The sequence below is a fragment of the Elephas maximus genome, chromosome 4, assembly GCF_024166365.1.
Source record: "Elephas maximus indicus isolate mEleMax1 chromosome 4, mEleMax1 primary haplotype, whole genome shotgun sequence".
Classification (NCBI taxonomy): Eukaryota; Metazoa; Chordata; class Mammalia; order Proboscidea; family Elephantidae; genus Elephas; species Elephas maximus.
The window spans coordinates 30,405,400-30,423,231 of NC_064822.1; the positions used below are offsets into that span (position 1 = coordinate 30,405,400).

The 17,832-nt window shown below is 39.8% G+C and overlaps 1 protein-coding gene across 1 annotated transcript in view; it reads right to left on the reverse strand.

Annotated features, from left to right (window-relative positions):
* The window catches only part of GPR158 (G protein-coupled receptor 158), a 567,445-nt gene extending 549,961 nt beyond the window's left edge, over positions 1 to 17,484 (reverse strand). The window contains exon 1 of the mRNA XM_049881810.1: positions 16,280 to 17,484. Coding sequence (XP_049737767.1) covers positions 16,280 to 17,181 — 902 coding nt within the window. The 5' untranslated portion in view covers positions 17,182 to 17,484. The remainder of the gene's footprint in view (positions 1 to 16,279) is intronic.
* Between the last annotated feature and the right edge of the window lie 348 nt (positions 17,485 to 17,832).

Below are 17,832 nucleotides of genomic sequence, written 5' to 3' on the forward strand. Positions count from 1 at the left end.
AAAATTTCTGAGTGGAGAACTCTAAAAAGTTCTACCCAGTGGTAAGGTTGATGAATAAGAAGACTCACATTATTGTGAAATTTCAGAACCCTCAGAAAAGGAAAAGATCTAAAAGTTTCCACTGAGGAAAAAAAAGAGACTGCCTACAAAGGTAAAATCAGGTTAGCATCTAATTTTTCTCATCAACAATGATAGCTAAAAACAATATAACAATGTCTTTCAAATTCTGAGGGGTAAATGACTTTGAACCTATATCCAAGCAAACAATCATTCATGAAGACAAACACATTGTCAGACATGAGAAGATTAGAAAGTTACCTTCCACACATCCTTTCTGAAAAAAGAAAATTTGAGAGTGTACACAAAAAACATACATGTGATTAGAAATAAATACCTGTATCCAACACACAGTTATTGAACTAATACAAAAAGTCAATCATTTGAAAAGATTCCTGGTAGTACTAAAGCAGCTTCTACAAGTTATTCAGTAAAACAGCTGAATGTCCTTTAACAAATAAAATGATCAAGAAATTGGAGTATCTTAGAAATAAGTAAAATACAGAATTCCTTTTTGTTTTTTAACACAGGAAAGGCAATTAGAAACTTTAAGGGGGAGAATATGTAAAAAGACTTGATGCAACCCTGCACAAACTAAATGTAGCATGGTTTTGAGCAACTGATACATATAAGACAATCCGTTTGACCTTGAACTGTGGGACATTCTTAAAACAGCATAAATTTAATTTATTTCAATTCTTAAGAGGCAGCTAATGGATAAAGCACAGAGGTTTGTTTTTTACTGAATGACAGAATATTAGTGTTACCATCTTTAATTATCTAAAAATATCAGCATAGGCAACAGGAATAGGAGGGCGGAGGAAGTAGAGAAAAGAACAGAAGAAGATACTATCTAAAATTTATAAATGTCAAAATCAAGGTTTTGGGATATTAAAGTTTTAAAGGTAACCAATAGGAAAAATAAAAATATAATTAACAAAACAAGGGAGAGGAGAGAGGGGCTATAAAGAACCCAAACTCTGCATTTGTCAGACTGAAGAAGGTGATAATGATTACGTTTCCTAAAACTCATAGTCCCAAATTTCTATCGTTAACATCTTCGTTAGAGACATACTCCTGCCTATACTTTTCCTGTCATGCAGAGCCTGCTTTCTCCAAATTCATGTCCCAAATGTTCATGGTCTCTCTTCTGGCTATTTCAATCTCACTTCTGTGCCCTTGTGCCTCTTACTGGCAGTTCTTCCCAGCCAACCTCAAGATCTTAGATGCTTCCCATAAAAGGCAACAAAGTGTGTCAGGAAATGCCGAATGACAGGACCTGCCAGCCACCAGCTTGAGAGAGGTCAGAGACCTGCAATATGACATCCCAGGCATGTTGGCAAGAAAAAAAAAAAAAAAAACCTGCTTTGCCCATTAGTTTACCTGCTGTGCCTCTCTCCTGTTCTTCAGTCTGTATCTGCAAAGTTCACTTTGCAGGTCTGAGCCTGGGCGCAAGGAAAGCACCAGACTGATTCTTGCAAGGATTTATGGATTTCAGATCTCTACCTCTCTTACCTCTCAAATGTTCCAATTTATTTATCCACATTGGCGAATAAAGCAATTAGAAATAGCTTATTCTTTGGCTGATGTATCAGAGAAACTGGAAAACTCAAGTTCTAAGATCTTGCTGAGAGAGGCAATGAGCAGAAAGGCCAAAAGTGAAAGGAGGAGGAAAGAGAAATAGGCAAAATAAAGCAAGAAAGCTAAAATAAAACCATCATCTGGAGGGGAGCAAACATGAAGATACACTGACAATTTGTATATTACTACAGGGGTAGAGATTGTTAAGGAATGTATATTATCACAACATTCTGAACCTTTTTCTCTGTACCTTACTTTCTTCTCCCACATTACCCGCTTGTCACTACATTCCAGAAACACTGGCTTTCTTTCTGTTCTTAGAGCCCTGGAAGCTCATTCCTGTCTCATGGCCTTTGTACTTGCTGTTCCCTGTCTGGAATAAGATCACTCAGCTTGCTCCATGACTGCTTCCTTCCCCTCCTTCATTTCTCAACTCAGCCACCCTTCACAGAGGCTTTGCCTGACCAGCCTTTTTAATGCAGCCCGCCTACCTCTCAGCCATTCTCTACCACATTCGCCTGTGCCTTTCCTTATAGCACTTGTTTCTATCAAGAATTACTTATCATTTTTATTTTGATTATTATCTCTCTCCCCCCATACCACAAGAAAATCCATAAGGACAGAGATTTTGTCTGTCATTTTCACTATTATATCCCCAGCATTTCTACCCCTAGCCAGGCACATAGTATATACTCTACAAAAAAAAAAAAAAAAAAAAATTCCAGACACTATGTCAAGCTCTTTACATATAAAGCCTCTTTAATCTTTACAACAATGAGAAGTATTCCACCCCTTTTGCAGGTGAAGAAATTGAGCCACAGGGAGGTTAATTAACTTGCTAGCAGCGCATAGTAAGAGTTGGAAACTTCTAGATTAAAACTAGGTTTGTAACCCCAAAACAACTCTTCCTAGGCACTATTCCTTGCCCTGAAATATGCAAGGCACCTTCAAGTTGTAAAAATGTCCTTGCATTTGAAGGACGTGTAGAATGAGTTGGGAGAATAGGACATGTACACAAAGAGACGAAAATAACAAGAGATAGCTCACTCTCATGACAGGCCCTATTTTAAAGGTGAGAAAACAATCCCCCCTAAAGTTAGGGGGAATCAGAGCATTCAGCTCAGTGGCTTCTTCTTCCAGGGTTCCATAGGGACTCTGCAGAACAGTAGGACTGGCCCCCTAGCGTTTCCAAGGAGTGACTGGTGGATTTGAACTGCTGACCTTTTGGTTAGCAGCCATAGCACACCATAGTTCTTAACCACTGCTGACCTTTTGGTTAGCAGCCATAGCACACCATAGCTCTTAACCACTGCGCCACCAGGGTCCCCCCTTCCAAGATTCAGTACCTGTGATCTTCTGGCCTTCATAAAGAACCTGTTAAGCATCTTAAAACTTGCATTACTGATAGAGTCATTGATGATATTGGAATGCTTCAGGTATACAGAATGGCCTGTAGTCAAATTTTCAAGAAACTAAATCAACTTGACAGCACTGGGTTTTTTTTTTTTTTGAAAGCTGAATTTGCTAAGCATGTATGGTTTTTAATTTTAATTCTTAATATCTTCTAAAATGAATTATACATGTTTCTGCCTTATCAAATACTGTTTATTTTACCCAGATTTATGTTTATGGGCCAGCTCCTTCTGAATGACAAAGCCTTTTTTTTTTTAATAGACTTCCAATCGCATTTGCAGATTATCTAATTCCATGGGGGTTAGGGAGGGCCTGGGAACATATTTTCAGTTCTTCAGGTGATTCTGGTGTCCAGCCAAGTTTGGGATCAATGAATAATTAACATAAATAACTTCTGCTTGATGACTCTGTGTCTTTTTACTTGTGTCTATTACTAAACTGCAAGTTCACTGCAGCGAGTGATGGCCACCACTTCCCCGGGTCTCAGTTTCCTCACCCATAAGAGTAAAGAACTGTATTACATGATCTCTAAAATCCTTTTTAGCTCTAGATTCTAATTCTTTGAAAAGAAGTTTTTCTCAGGATATTTACTAAAACACTGCTTCTTTAAAAAAATGCCTCCCGGTATTTTTTATTATTAGCCTCTTCCTCAAAAAAGTCAAAAGAAAGACATATGCTAAATAACTTTCAGGGAACTGGAGTATGAAGGCCTTTCCACAAAATTAATTAAATCAGTACTTGAAACAGCTCTCCTCAAAAGTTTGCCTTGTTCAGAAAAAATCTTCATATTTATTTTTTTTCTTCTCCTGAAGCTTGGATTCATCATTAACATTCACAACATTGTGCCTGCTCTCTCCATAACTAACACCGTGTGCAGCAGCGGGCTCCTCAGCCCCTTGTCACTGCACTTAGATATAGTACCTGTTTATGAATAGGGGATGAAGAAGCAGTCGCTTGGTTTGTACTAAATTAATATGCACTGTGAAATCTAAACATTTTTCTTCATCATGCAGCCGTTGTTATTTTTAAGCCCTCTTCTGACTTAACAGAATTCTGCATATTACCAACATCTTTAAAAACTTCTGTTTATTAATGCCTTCAATGATGTCTATATATCATTTCTTTGAGGGCAGTTCATTTATAGTATTCATATTCTAAACATCCTTTGCTTGAATCAATGAAGCTAAATGGCAGACAAAATGTTTTCAAAATATATGTTATAAGATATGAATATTCCTTTAATAGGATAAGCTCTGTATTAGTCTAATAATAGCTTTGACATCCTGAAATAATATTCTGAAATACATGTAGAGTCAACCTGCCTTTATAATGATTAAACCTTTGCGAACTTAATTCCTCACTACTTACTAGGAAAGGATAGTTCAGTTTCATGGAACTATAAAAGTACTCAGTGGTAAACAGAACTTCATGAAAAAGTAAAACAATATTCCACAGCATCATAGATCATTAATTTTTTTTTTTTTTTTTGTCAGTTCATTCATCTCCCTTTGTTTCCTCTCCCCCGGCTTTTTATTCTCCATTCTTTTCCCTCATCTTCTCTCTCTGGTCCCCGCCATATACCCACATACACACACACACATACAATTTCCCTTCCAATTACATTTTTTAATCCCATTGCTGTCAAGTCTGACTCATAGGGACCTGATAGGACAGAGTAGAACTGCCCCGTAGGGTTTCCAAGGCTGGAATCTTTACAGAAGCAGACTGCCACATCTTTCTCCCATGGAGCAGCCAGTGGGTTCGGATCACTGACCTTTTGGTTAGCAGAACACTTAACCACTGCACCACCAGAGTTCCTTCATCTTTTAATAGGTAACCTTAAATATAAAACATTTAACATACATGTAACAAAACATTTAACAAAACAATGTTTAACAACAGATTCTGCAAAGAATTTAGCTAGCTCTTCTTTTTTGAGCCCTGATGACGTATAAATGCAAATTAATGTTCCATTGATCCATCAAAATTTTCCAGTTCTCACTCATTTCAGGTTCTATATAAACAATGACCTTATGTCCCAAACAAATAAGCAGATAGATGATCCTGCACCATTTTCATGGTCATTCATATGTTTGAGTTCATTGTTGCAGTTTTCTATAGTGCCTTCCAACTTAGGGGGCTCATCTTCCAGCACTATTCTGTTTTGACCTAAGGTTTTCGTTGGCTAATTTTCAGAAGTAGATTGCCAGGCCTTTCTTCTTATCTATCTTAATCTGGAAGCTCTGCTGAAACCTGTCCACCATGGGCAACCATATTGGTATTTGAAATACCAGTGGCTGAGCTTCCAGCTCATAGCAACACACAAGCTACCACAGTACCACAAACTGACAGACCAGTGGTGGAGACAGAGAAAGAAGGGAATGTGATCTGACACATACATGTATGTACAAACACACATCATACACACAAACACACACACCTTGAATAGGGACAGCCTCGGAATAAATGTAGCGTGTTCCTCTACACCAGTGGCAATGCCTGAAGACAGTTTTGGTTGTCATAACGGACGGGGGTGGAGGGGTAGGGTGCTATAGGCCATCTAGTTACAGGGCTACACTGAAAAGTTTTGATTTCCACCCTGAAACATTTAAACACTTTAGAGAGGAGATGGATATATTCCCTTTTATTTTTAGTTTATCAAAAATAAAGTTAACATCAAGTTGACTCTCACTCATGGTGACTCCAAATGTGTCAGAGGACTGGGCTCCATAGGGTTTTCAATGGCTGATTTTTCAGAACTAGATAACCAGACCTTTCTCCCAAGGTGCCTCTGGGTGGACTTGAACCTCCACCCTTTTGGTTAGCATCCAAGTTCATTAGCTGTTTGCACCACCCAGGAACTCCATTACCTCTAATACTTCTACTAAAGATATTAAACGTAAGTATTCGCAATACCCCAAGGAGTGGGAAAAAGACTGGTCAAAGGTGTCAACAAGAAATGAAAGACCTAGGCAAAGTCATAGAAGCTTCCTAGATACATCCAAATACCTTGAGGGACCAAGTTAATGGGGCTGAGGGCTGGAGACCATGGTCTCAGGGAACATCTAGATCAGTTGGAATAATATAGTTCACAAAGAATATGTTCTACATCCTACTTTGGTGAGTAGCGTCTGTGGTCTTAAAAGCTTGTGAACAGCCATCTAAGATACATCCATTGGTCCCACCATGTTCAGAGCAAAGGAGAATGCAGAAAACCAAAGACACAATGAAAATATTAGTCCAAAGGACTAATGGATCACATGAACCACAGCCTCCACCAGCCTGGGCCCAGAAGAACTAGATGGTACCTGGCTACCACCACCATTGGCTCTGACGGGGATCAAAATAGAAGGTCCCAGACAGAGCGGGAGAAAAATATAGAACAAATTCAAATTCACGAAAAAAGGCCAGACTTACTTGTCTGACAGAGGCTGGAGGAACACCTGAGACTGTGGCCCCCCAACACCCTGCTAATTCAGAACTGAAGCCAGTCTCGAAGTCCATCTTTTAGCCAAAGACTAGACAGGCCTATAAAACAAACCGTAACATATATGGGGAATGTGCATCTTAGTTCAGTCAAGTATACGAGACTAAATGGGCAACACCTGACCAAAAGCAAAGACAAGAAGGCAGGAAGGGACAGGAAAACTGGACAAATGGACACAAGGAACCTGGGGTGTAAAGAAAAAGGGGAAGAGTGCTGACACATAGTGAGAATTCCAACCAATGTCACAAAAAAATTTGTATTAAATTTTTGAATGAGAAACTAATTGCTCTGTAAACTTTCACCTACAGCACAATAAATTTTTTTTTTAAGTTAAAAATAAGCATGGACAGGAAAAGCTGATAATATTGTTCTGTACACCCTCTATGTCAAATTAAAATTTTCTAACTTTATTCTTTCACTCATACACAGTATTTACCTTTAATTTTCTAATTCACTAAGTCTGTATATTGATGTTATATAGATAAAGGTTTGCGCTCAGTTTAATCTACCAGAAAATTGTTTGGATTTAGCTAAAAAATGATATTAAAAAACACTTCTTTTATTTGCTCTTTTCACAAACAAGTTAAAATTTAAAACAACATAAAATTCTATCAATTTGTTTCTAAGTTTCAGCTCATATATTTTACATATATTTCATTTGCACAAGAGTCTAATAGTAATTATGAGTTCTGCAAAGTAAGCTTTGTTGTTTGCTAAGGAATTTGAGCTGAAGTTTATAAAAGCGGTCTTTTATTCTCACTGTCCTAGGCATTGTCCTTCAGTGTGAGTAAAGTACTTTTCTATATTGTGTGGGAAAGATTTTGATAATCCTTTCCTAATGTACTCTGAAAATAGAAGTTTCTGCAGTTTTTGGCTTAATGTTTTGTGTGTTTCACATGCATTATGAAGAAGCGTGGTTGCATGTTTCAGTATAGGTTGTCCTTTTTTTTTTTTTTTACCAGAATCATTATGAAGACAAATTGCAATCTATTTTATGAACATTAATAAGGTCTAGATTTTGTGGTTCCATACATGATATTTCACTGCATCTTGATAACTTGCAGATGATAATAGGACTTTATAGTTGGAGAGACCTTAGAATTTCCCATTTTGCTATATCATTTTTGATCAAATATAAAATGCCAGTAATTATAAGATGCACTACTGGTGCCAGTGAAGAAAGTGTATGCCATTTGAAGTGCCATGCTGTCAATCATAGACATATCTCAATTTGAGAGACATCAAAATATGAATAAAGGTGCATCTTAAAGTTAATGAAATTAATTCTTTAGTTTCACACCTTTTCCTTAGGTAAAAGCCATGGGTTTTTTCCATAATAATTTCCATAATAATATACTAAGACACATATATTTGACAAAACACATAAATAGTGTGAAAGTTTGGTTAAAGAAATAAACCAAAATCTTATGTAATTCTGAGGTTGCTTAAGTTATGGGTTCACTGGGTGCTTTGTGATTAGGCAGGATAAAAAAAAACAAATTTTGCAAAGTTATGTATTATTTTGTTTTATTTGTAGTTTTTAAATGGGGTAAAGTAACAAATATTACAGTGAATAAAAAATGACTGGATCTCAATTAGAAGTATCAGTTAATTGTGTGTGTGTAAGAGAGAAAGAGACTACCTTTTTTGGCAAACAGGTGGATGACAAGATTTCTGTTGAGGAGGGGCAAACTTTCCTATCTTGGGGTCAAATCACATTCGAACTAAGCTGTGTTTTCTGTAAACTCTACCTGTAAACCTGGACAATGAAATTATGTATATCATGTAATTGCCTTACGGCACTATGATACCCTGTGTATGAAAAATAAATTCAGTCATAGTCCCTTTACTAGATCTGGCATTATTATAGGAAAGGGGGTGTGAAGTCCTAAGAAAGACTTTTATCCAAGAGAATTAACCCTCTCCCACAGTGAGGAAGTATTTCACAGAACAGCCTATCCACCTAAATATTTTTATAGGTCAGGTTCTTTTCCTGTAGGAGGAAAGATTTGTTGGATTAATAAATGCCCAAAGTGGAAATTACACATAGAAATGGTTTTTAACTAAAAGCCGATAAGGCTAAACAACCAGCAAAGCAAGCCCCAATGATGCATATACCATAGCTATACTGGGTGAGAGCTTACTAATGCTATTGGCTGCAAACTCTCCCAAGCATTGTCCTGGTACCAGTGAACTGCCTATTTGCATATAATGGCAGTCAAGCTGCCAAAGTTATCAAAATCCCAATATGCTATCTTAATAACTCTGCTTAAATAACCGTATGAGCACCAACCCAGAACTGAAGAGATAAAGCAGTCAGGGCCCTAATTCTTCTGTATTAACCAAGGGCAAAATAGCATCAACCACATACTTCTAGGCAACCCAGTATATTACAATGTAATTATAAAACACAGTGTATGTTGATTTCAATAGCACTCTTAGAACTATTGGTGTTGGCAAAGAATATTGAATATACCACGGACCACCAGAAGAAAGAAAAAATCTGTCTTAGAAGAAGTACAGCCAGAATGCTCCTTAGAAGCAAGAATGGTTAGACATCATCTCACACACTTTGGACAGATTATAAGAAGGGACCAGTCTCTGGAGAAGGACATCATGCTTGGTAAAGTAGAGAGTCAGCGAAAGAGAGGAAGACCCTCAACGAGATGGATTGACACAGTGGCTGCAACGATGGGATCAAGCATAGCAATGACTGTGAGGGTGGCAAGGGATCGGACGATGTTTCCTTCTATTGTACATAGGGCCACTATGAGTCAGAACTGACTCAACAGCACCCAACAACAACAACTACTTAAAACTAAAGAAGGGTAACCTTAAAAACCCTGAAGAGTGTAAAGCAGATTGCTGCCTTTCTGAAATTCAAAGTAATTGGCTTATCCAACTGTTGACACTATAAAATCAGTCTAAAGAGGGTACCAGCTCCCTCTCCAGAGCATAGGCATATACTCTTGTAATATATTTAGAAGTCACGAAAATCTTATTCTGCTTTCAAATGCATATTCCAGAAAGTGGCAAGATAATACTATGCCACTATTGCTTCACAATAAATAACCCCTTTTTAAATCTTAAAGCCAACTACAGAGGCAACTTGGAAACAGATTTTTTAAAAGCACTTTTTAAGGAGCTTAAAAAATGTCTAAAAACTTACTATCTTAAGGGAATGCACTGGGGTATGCTGAGGTCCTTGGCTTAGAAATCTGTGAAACAACTTCATGTGGATTTTTACATAAATTTCAGGGGATCTTTCAAGACCTGGAAACTCAGATCATATGTATTGTTATTTTGAAGTGGAGTTCTCATTATCATTAGGATATATACACTTAACTCTGCATGTTAGGAGGGAATAGTCTATGACCATGATAGAGTTAAACGCTGAACATATATGAACATGTTCTGCATTTTTACGAACATACATTCATTGATTTCATCATTGTAATCAAATCAAACTTCCAAAGTTAAAGTGACACATTTAGTTATGTGCATAATCATAAATTTTAGAATTATAAGGATCCGTAGAGGTCATTTAGTCAAAACCCCTCAATTTACCAATGAGGAAACTAAAGATTAGAGAGGCAACTGCTGGTGTTGGTAACATCATAACTCAAGGATATGGTCCAGGCTGGTGCCAACATCTTCTGTCCCTAAGGCCAGTATTTCCACTATGATCCACTGCCATTACAAGCTGTCCTAATAATTGGGAATGAAAACAAACTATTCTACAAACTATAAAAAGAAAAAAAACTTTTTTTTTCTTAAATTACCATAAATCACATGACTCGAATACAGCTAAACTGAAAAAGTTTATGGTCAGCTGAGGACAGTATTTGAGAAGAGAGAAGCTTAAATGAAAAAATATTTACTCAGCTTCCTGTGTGTTAACAACTCTTCATTTAGTCTTTACAGAAGCCCAGTGACATACACATTATCACTTGCAATTTACGGATGAAATGCCTGAGACTCAAAAACCTCAGTAGCAGAAGGTCATCTAAAAACCCTTTGACCTATACCCAGAAAAACACCTCTATGCTGTTCCTATAGGTAAGCCTCTTCACCACTACCAGCTGCCACCAGAAAATCCCTAAAGTCATAGGAAACGTTTGGTTTAGAGCAAGATGGTCTTTTCTGTATGAGTTGCCCTGTTTTACTGAAAGCAAAAATCTGTACCAGGATCATTGACAGAGGCCCGTGGGTGTATGTGTGTGAAGGAGAGAGCAAAGTGATCCCTCAGGGAGTCAAGGAATCAGTGACACTGATGTTCATTAGTTTCTACAAAGGGGTTTTCACTTTATTGTGATCTTTCTTCATTGCCCTATTATTACCTTTTAACCAAACACCAGGTCTGCCATTCACTGGGTTTCCTCTTTGTCTGCATGTCACTCCCCCATCAATATCATTTCCACAGGCACTGTTTTCCAGTGCATCAGCCCTACATTCAAGGCTTACTTGTTGAGTACCTGGACCACTTAGAATTCATAGAACAAAGAATTATAAAAAGATTGGGAGATCATCAAGTCCATTCCAATTTAATTATGCAGAAACTGATTTTCAGAGAGGTAATACAGCTAGGCAGAGGCAAAACTGGGACTTGGGATAAAGTGATCACTCAAGTGCCACTACCTTCCTCACTACACAACACATAATCTATTAAGTAGGTTAAGTCTAGACAGAGATATTTATTATAAGACAATTCAAGCCTGAATTAGTCAGAGGCAAAACTGGGACTTGGGATAAAGTGATCACTCAAGTGCTACTACCTTCCTCACTACACAACACATAATCTATTAAGTAGGTTAAGTCTAGACAGAGATATTTATTATAAGACAATTCAAGCCTGAATTGCATAGGGAAAGATTTCCACACGTAAAAGAACCAGATACAGAGGAGGACATGTTCTGGGTAAGATTTGGATTAAGCATTAGGAAAACTTTTCTGTACTAAAATTTTTTTATAACAAAGTCATGTGCCTTGATTTTCCTTTCAAAATTAATTTCAGATGACATGATATTTGTCTCTCCTTTCTACCTCAGTTGGCCACATTTGTATTCTCTCTGCAAATGTCAATGAGAATGTTGATATACCTAAAGATGAACATAAGAGTTAGCCTGAAAAAAATTAGTAAATCATTTATTTGGGCCAAATATATTAATTATTTCAAGTCAATACCATGTTATATTTTTTAGCAACAAGGTGAAAATTGTAATTATGAAATCAAGATATAGACAGCAGCACAGGGTAGGGGAAGGACTATGTAAGCGTCATAGATAAATCTAAACTTGACTTTTCCTTCCTAATTTACTGGCCATTTTACCTTAGGAAAGTAACTTTTCTGAAGTTGTAACTACCTAAGAATTCTAAGAATTAAATAAAGTGGAGTATGTAAAGAATCTAATATACAGCAGGTGCTCAATAAATACTTGTTCCCATTAATCCTAACCAACCCCAAAAGAGATGTGGCATTCCTTGCAAATTCCTTTACCTCTTTAGGTCTCAGTTATCTCAACGGTAAAATGAGAAGATGGAACCAGATGAAAGGAACTAAAGTTCATTTCAGTTCATGAAGAAAGAATCAGTTTCCCAAGGGAACTCACCTTCATTTAAATTCAACAAACACTAATAAGTACCTTACGTCTGTCTGAGGCGCTGAGCAGTTCTAACCACCACCAAGAAACTATGAACTCAGCAGAATGAAATCCAATCCCATAGTACTTTAAGTCCCACAAAGAAAAGTTGCTATGTAAATCCGAAGGAGTCTAAGTTTAAGGAAAATTCTACAAGGACATCACAAACACAGCACCGTTAAGTAAAAATATTTTAGTGTATACTTTAAATTATTACTACAGCTCTCTTTTTGCTATAGGATGAAGACGAAAACTAAAATGTTTATGCTGTAAATCTAACAAAAGACTCAAGAGACATTTAGTTTAGGGGAATTAGTGCCATTTTTTAAAAGAAAGAAATAGCAATAAACTTTTTCCTATGTGAGTCTTATGCTAGGTTTTGAAATTTAAGATACTTGTGTCGTTTGGAAAGAGAGGGGAATAAAATTTATTCTGACAGGTTATTTTACAGTGATAAATATTAATACAAGAATGTGGTTGATTCTGTTCTCAGAATTACTTTTGAACTTCACGTTTTGGATTTACATTTTCTAAAAATAACATATAACGTAATTTAAATGCCTTAATCTTGAAAGTAAGACCTACGAAAGTATTAACTGATCTTAAATAAGAATTTTAACTCTAAAATTTTCCTTCTTTTCTCTCCTGTAAGAAATCATTATCAGGTATTTTTTTTCATTATAGACTTTCATTAAAACTTTTTGCAAACAGTTCAGAATACTATTTAAAATCATAACTAGGGTTCCTAATCTTGGTTTCCCAGGAAAGATTCATTTGAGATTTACCAAGTAACCATACCTGTCCACTATCATCCACCTATATTGTAGAATTTTATAAAATACATCTTAGATGATAAACCATCAATGCCAACAAGAAAAAAGAAACACCTCTGCCTTTTAGGAAGACAAAAAGTCGGAAAAGTCCATTTAAACATTATCTCAAATATGTGAAATAAACAATATAATCTTTTTTAAAAATCAGCAGCTGGGTTTTATAGGCTAATGTTTTTTTTTCCTAAAGATGATAGGGAATAAAGTATATCTTCAGAACATAGATCATATGCAAAGTTCAGACCACCACAGAAATATGATTTAGGTATGTAAGCCAGAAGTGGAAGGCCTAGATCTTATTTCTTCTTTTACTAGAAACTATGTAATTTTTGGACAAGTAATTTCACCTTTCTAATTCTATTTTGTTATCTATAAAACAACAGGTAGAACAATCTAATTTCTTGAAGATTTCTTCTAGTTCTAATAATATCTGTGCGAACCCTCAATACAGTATTTGAGGAGCACAGGACATGAGGCAAAAATACTCAGAAAACCAAAAACCAAACCCAGTGCTGTCGAGTTGATTCCAACTCATAGCGACCCTATAGGACAGAGTAGAACTGCCCCATAGAGTTTCCAAGGAGCACCTGGCGGATTCGAACTGCCGACCCTTTGGTTCCCAGCCGTAGCACTTAACCACTACACCACCAGGGTTTCCAAAATACTCAGAGGAGAGCACTTATTCTGTTCTTTTTAGGTGCTGCTGGGACTGACCAGCTTCTGTAAAGAGCCAGAGACTATAGCCTGGCTTCGTGACTTGGCCGAAGAACTCCATCAATGATTATGAAAGCGCTTAGAGGCTCAGCCAGAGGAAACAGTGTTCTCTGAAAATGGTCAAAACATAGAAGGGGGGGGGATGTGAGCCCTCACAACCTCAGACCCTTTGTGTCCTCAGTCTTTATCTTGGCTGTCAGAAGGTGCTGAGTTCTAATCCTTACGAGAAATAATTCGGGAAATGAAAAGTTCTGATATCTGTTCCCATGTCTGACACTTGAAAATACATACACTTTTTAAGCAGAAACACCAACTACATGATATGCAGCGTCCTGGGATTCCTTTATAAGTCAGTATTTCACCCGGTGGTTAAGGGTATGGAGTGGACTCAAAGCCTGGCTCCACCAGTTAACTGCTATGTGTTCTTGGACAAGAAGTTTAACCTCTATACATTTTAGGTTACTTTCCTGTTAAATAGAGAAAATAATAAAACCTAACTCATAGATTTGTTGTGAGGATTAATCAAGAAAATATATGCAAAGCAGTTAGGACAGAAGCTAAAGTAAATGTTAGATAGATGATAGATATAGATAGATAGAACATACATACGTATACATAGGTGATAGATCTATACATACATATAGATGATAGATATGCATAGATAGATGATAGATACATATAGATAATAGACAGAGAGAGAGAGAGAGAGATAGAAGATAGATAGATAGATAGATAGATAGATAGATAGATAGATAGATAGATAGATAGATAGATAGATAGATAGATAGATAGATAGATAGATAGATAGATAGATAGATAGATAGATAATTTGAAAAGGCTCATCTAAAGGCCACAAACAATTTGTTGGCAGTGAATGACATCTGGCTGATCTTTCCTCTTCTGAGCAAATGATACGGCAAAGACTCAAAGACTCAGCTCTTACTTAATAGGATCCTGCAGAGATTAGGAGGAAATGAGATTATCCTGAAAGTAGGAAAGAGTTACTCTGGTTTAAGACAGGATCTTTAAAACAGATAGCTAAAACACAAAAAGGTTTAATATGGCCATACAGAGCCAGAGAAAGGAGGTTGTTTTTCATTTATGCCTTCTCAAGTTTTGCTAGCATTAAAAGCTACAGAAATTTATAACTGGATGATTCCCTGGAGATGATGGATAAGTAGCAGAAGCCCAGAGGGGTTAAGCAGCTTGCTCAAGGTCATTCAGCAGTAAATGACAGTGCCAAGACAAACAATTCTGCGCCCCCCCCCCGCCCCTTGCCCAGTTAGTACGCAGCCTCGTCTCTCATCAGGTCACCATCCTGTCCTTGCTGTGCCAAACAGAGCATTATAAAAACACAGTGAGAGGCTTGACACTTCTTCCCAGGTTCCCAAAAAGTACAGAAGCAACCTCAGGCCCCAAGAGCTTCTTTCCAGAGCATCCCATCCTGGGAACTGGGAAGAATCCCACTCCATCTGTAGCCCTCTCACAGACCCTCTTTGGAGTTTCCACTCCTTTCCTTTCTGCTCATTCTTCACATCTACTCCTGAGGGGTACTTCTAGAAGTTCCTCACCTCAAAGGTCAAGCAATTCTCAGGCCAGAAGTCACAACCTGCTTATTTACAAATTCTCCTCTTCCCTCAAATGCTATATACCTTGGGACAGGAAATACAAAACTGTTATTAAGTTTCCTCCAAGCTCCCTGCCTGATTGAACCAACACTGATTTCCTCCTTTCCTAAGATAATCGGGTTCCTTTACAAGGTGATGAGTGTGTGAAGGAGACTGGAGAACCAGGTCAGCCTAACACAGGAAACAGGAGAAAAAGGGGACCAAGGAAGAGACGATTGATGGGGCGTGGGGTGGGGATGGGAGCGGGGGAGCGAGTAGAAGGATCACGCTGAACAAATTGTGAAGTCTGGATCCTGGAGATAGCTTGACTGCTAAGGGAGATAGCTCAGCTGCTGAGGGAACAGAACTGCTAAGGGGATTGCATTGATAATCTCTGATAACTGACTAACACCTGACCGGTGCCCCAAACTACACATGTAGGAAGCAGATAGGGGTTTACCCTGAAGTGGCAGAAACAAGGAACTCCGTTCTTCAAGCCCCCTTTTCTCCTCTCCGATTCTTTTCTCGCTACTCTGCGTACCTGAGGAGCACACCCTGAGCTCGCCAAGTTCCATCGCATCACCCCCTTAGCAGAACTCCCCTCCCTGCTATCCCAAGGGTTGGAGAAACGCACAGAGGAGCCAAGGTTTCTCTCAGCTCTACCAAGTGCCACCTCCTTTCAGGGGAAAAAAAAAAACATTGCCGACGATTCGATTCCTACTCATCTGGGAAGTGATCGAAAAGAAAGGCTTTTGCTCAGTGCCTGAAGCTCACAGACAGGGGACACTTAATGCCCCTAGGCACAAACGCCAGCGTCGGGTGTCCCTCAGCCCTGGCCTCTGCTCCGAGGATGGGAGGCGCAAGTGACACAACCAAACGCGTTTTCCCCACGTGTACACCCACCCGCGAAACCGGCAGGCAGACTTTGCTTTTGTTTTGTTTTCCCCCTACCTGAATTCAGGGACCAGGTTAGGCTGCAACCCGTAGAAAGCAGCGGAGAGAGTGACCAGCCAGCCGGGCTTGTAACTCCCGTTCTCGCACTCCAGATAAGGCGGAGACCATTTGACATGGCTTTTATCCCCGCCGAGCCCGTCCCTGCGCCTCCAGCTCTGGCCCAGACCCCGGGGCCCCTGATTGGAGCTGCGGCGGTGAAAGTGGGGCCTCCACTTGCGCCGAAGGCCATGGAACCACTCGGTGTCCAGAGTGGCGTTGGCCAGGTGGTGCGCGGAAGAAGACAGGTCCTGGAGCAGGATGCGGCTCTCCTCGCGGGTAGCCTGGAGGAAGACCTGCGGGGCCGGCACGGACAGTGACTCGGTGCTGAAGGTGATGGCCGCTCGGGAGATGCTGGGCTCACCCTCCAGGAGGCTCCGCACCAACGCCTGGTACCACTCCAGGTCGTCCTGCAAGTTCTGCTCCCGCGACTTATTGCTCTGCAGCATCATATTGAGGAAGTTGGTGGCGTGTGTCAGCGTGTCCAGCGCTCCGTGCAAGGAAGGGTGAGAGCTGGCAAGGGCTGACGATTTCCCCGGCAGGCCCGCCAACTCAAAGCGGCCGGAGCAGTTGGCTTGCTTCAGCTGGAAGGAGTCCCCGGTGTAGAGGTAAGAGGCCACGTCCATGGGCACCTCCTCGGTGAGTTTCTGCGCCAAGATGGTGCCGTCGGTGGAGCGGCTCCAGGGGATCGAAGGATCCGAGGCAGAGGCTCGAGCAAGCTGCTGGGCGTGCTGCTTCCCCTTCAGGGTCCTCTCTCGAGAGGAATCCGACCGTCCCGGAGGGTCGCGGCCGGCGCCAACAGCTTCCAATCCCAGATGAGCAAACAGGAGGCAGAGAAGTAAGGGGTAAGCCATGGCTCCCATCTGTCTCGCCGAAAAGAGAAGCGAGGACCGCAGGAGTCACTTTTTAAATTCTGGTCACCAATTTATCAACATTAAGAGTTTATGTCAAGTCTTACCCCTTCTCCAGGTGGCACCAGAAAAACCAAAAGGACTTTAAAATAAGAATGTTTCGAAATTGGCCCGGGTGGTTGAGCTACCGTCATAGGAAATCAAATCACCTGTGGCAATGCTGGCTTCGCTCGCTCCACGATGGGTCGACTTCGGATTACGCACCTCGCAGCCTCGAGCCGAACAGGTTACATCCCCTCTTGCTCCCGGCAGCTATAGTTAGCCTGCTTACGTCTTCCTGCTCAGCCGCTTCCACTGCCGCTTTCATTGAGGTGTGTTCAAGAGCTGCTGCTGCTGCTACCGCCGCGGCCGCCAAAGACGCTGCTCCATCATCTCACCAGTGGCAGGTCGTTCCCGCCTCCCAGCTCTGGCTCCTCCTCGTTCACTTGCGGAGCGCGCGCGCACACGGACCCGCACTCGAGAGCGCCCGAGAAAGTCCCAGGGAGCAAAGATTTCTTTTAAGATGTTTATCTCTCTGGAGCCGAGAGGGCCAGGCAGCTGATTAATTGGAACCTTTTGGTTTGGCCACAAACCACACTCCTGCCTCTCCCTGCTCTCATGGGG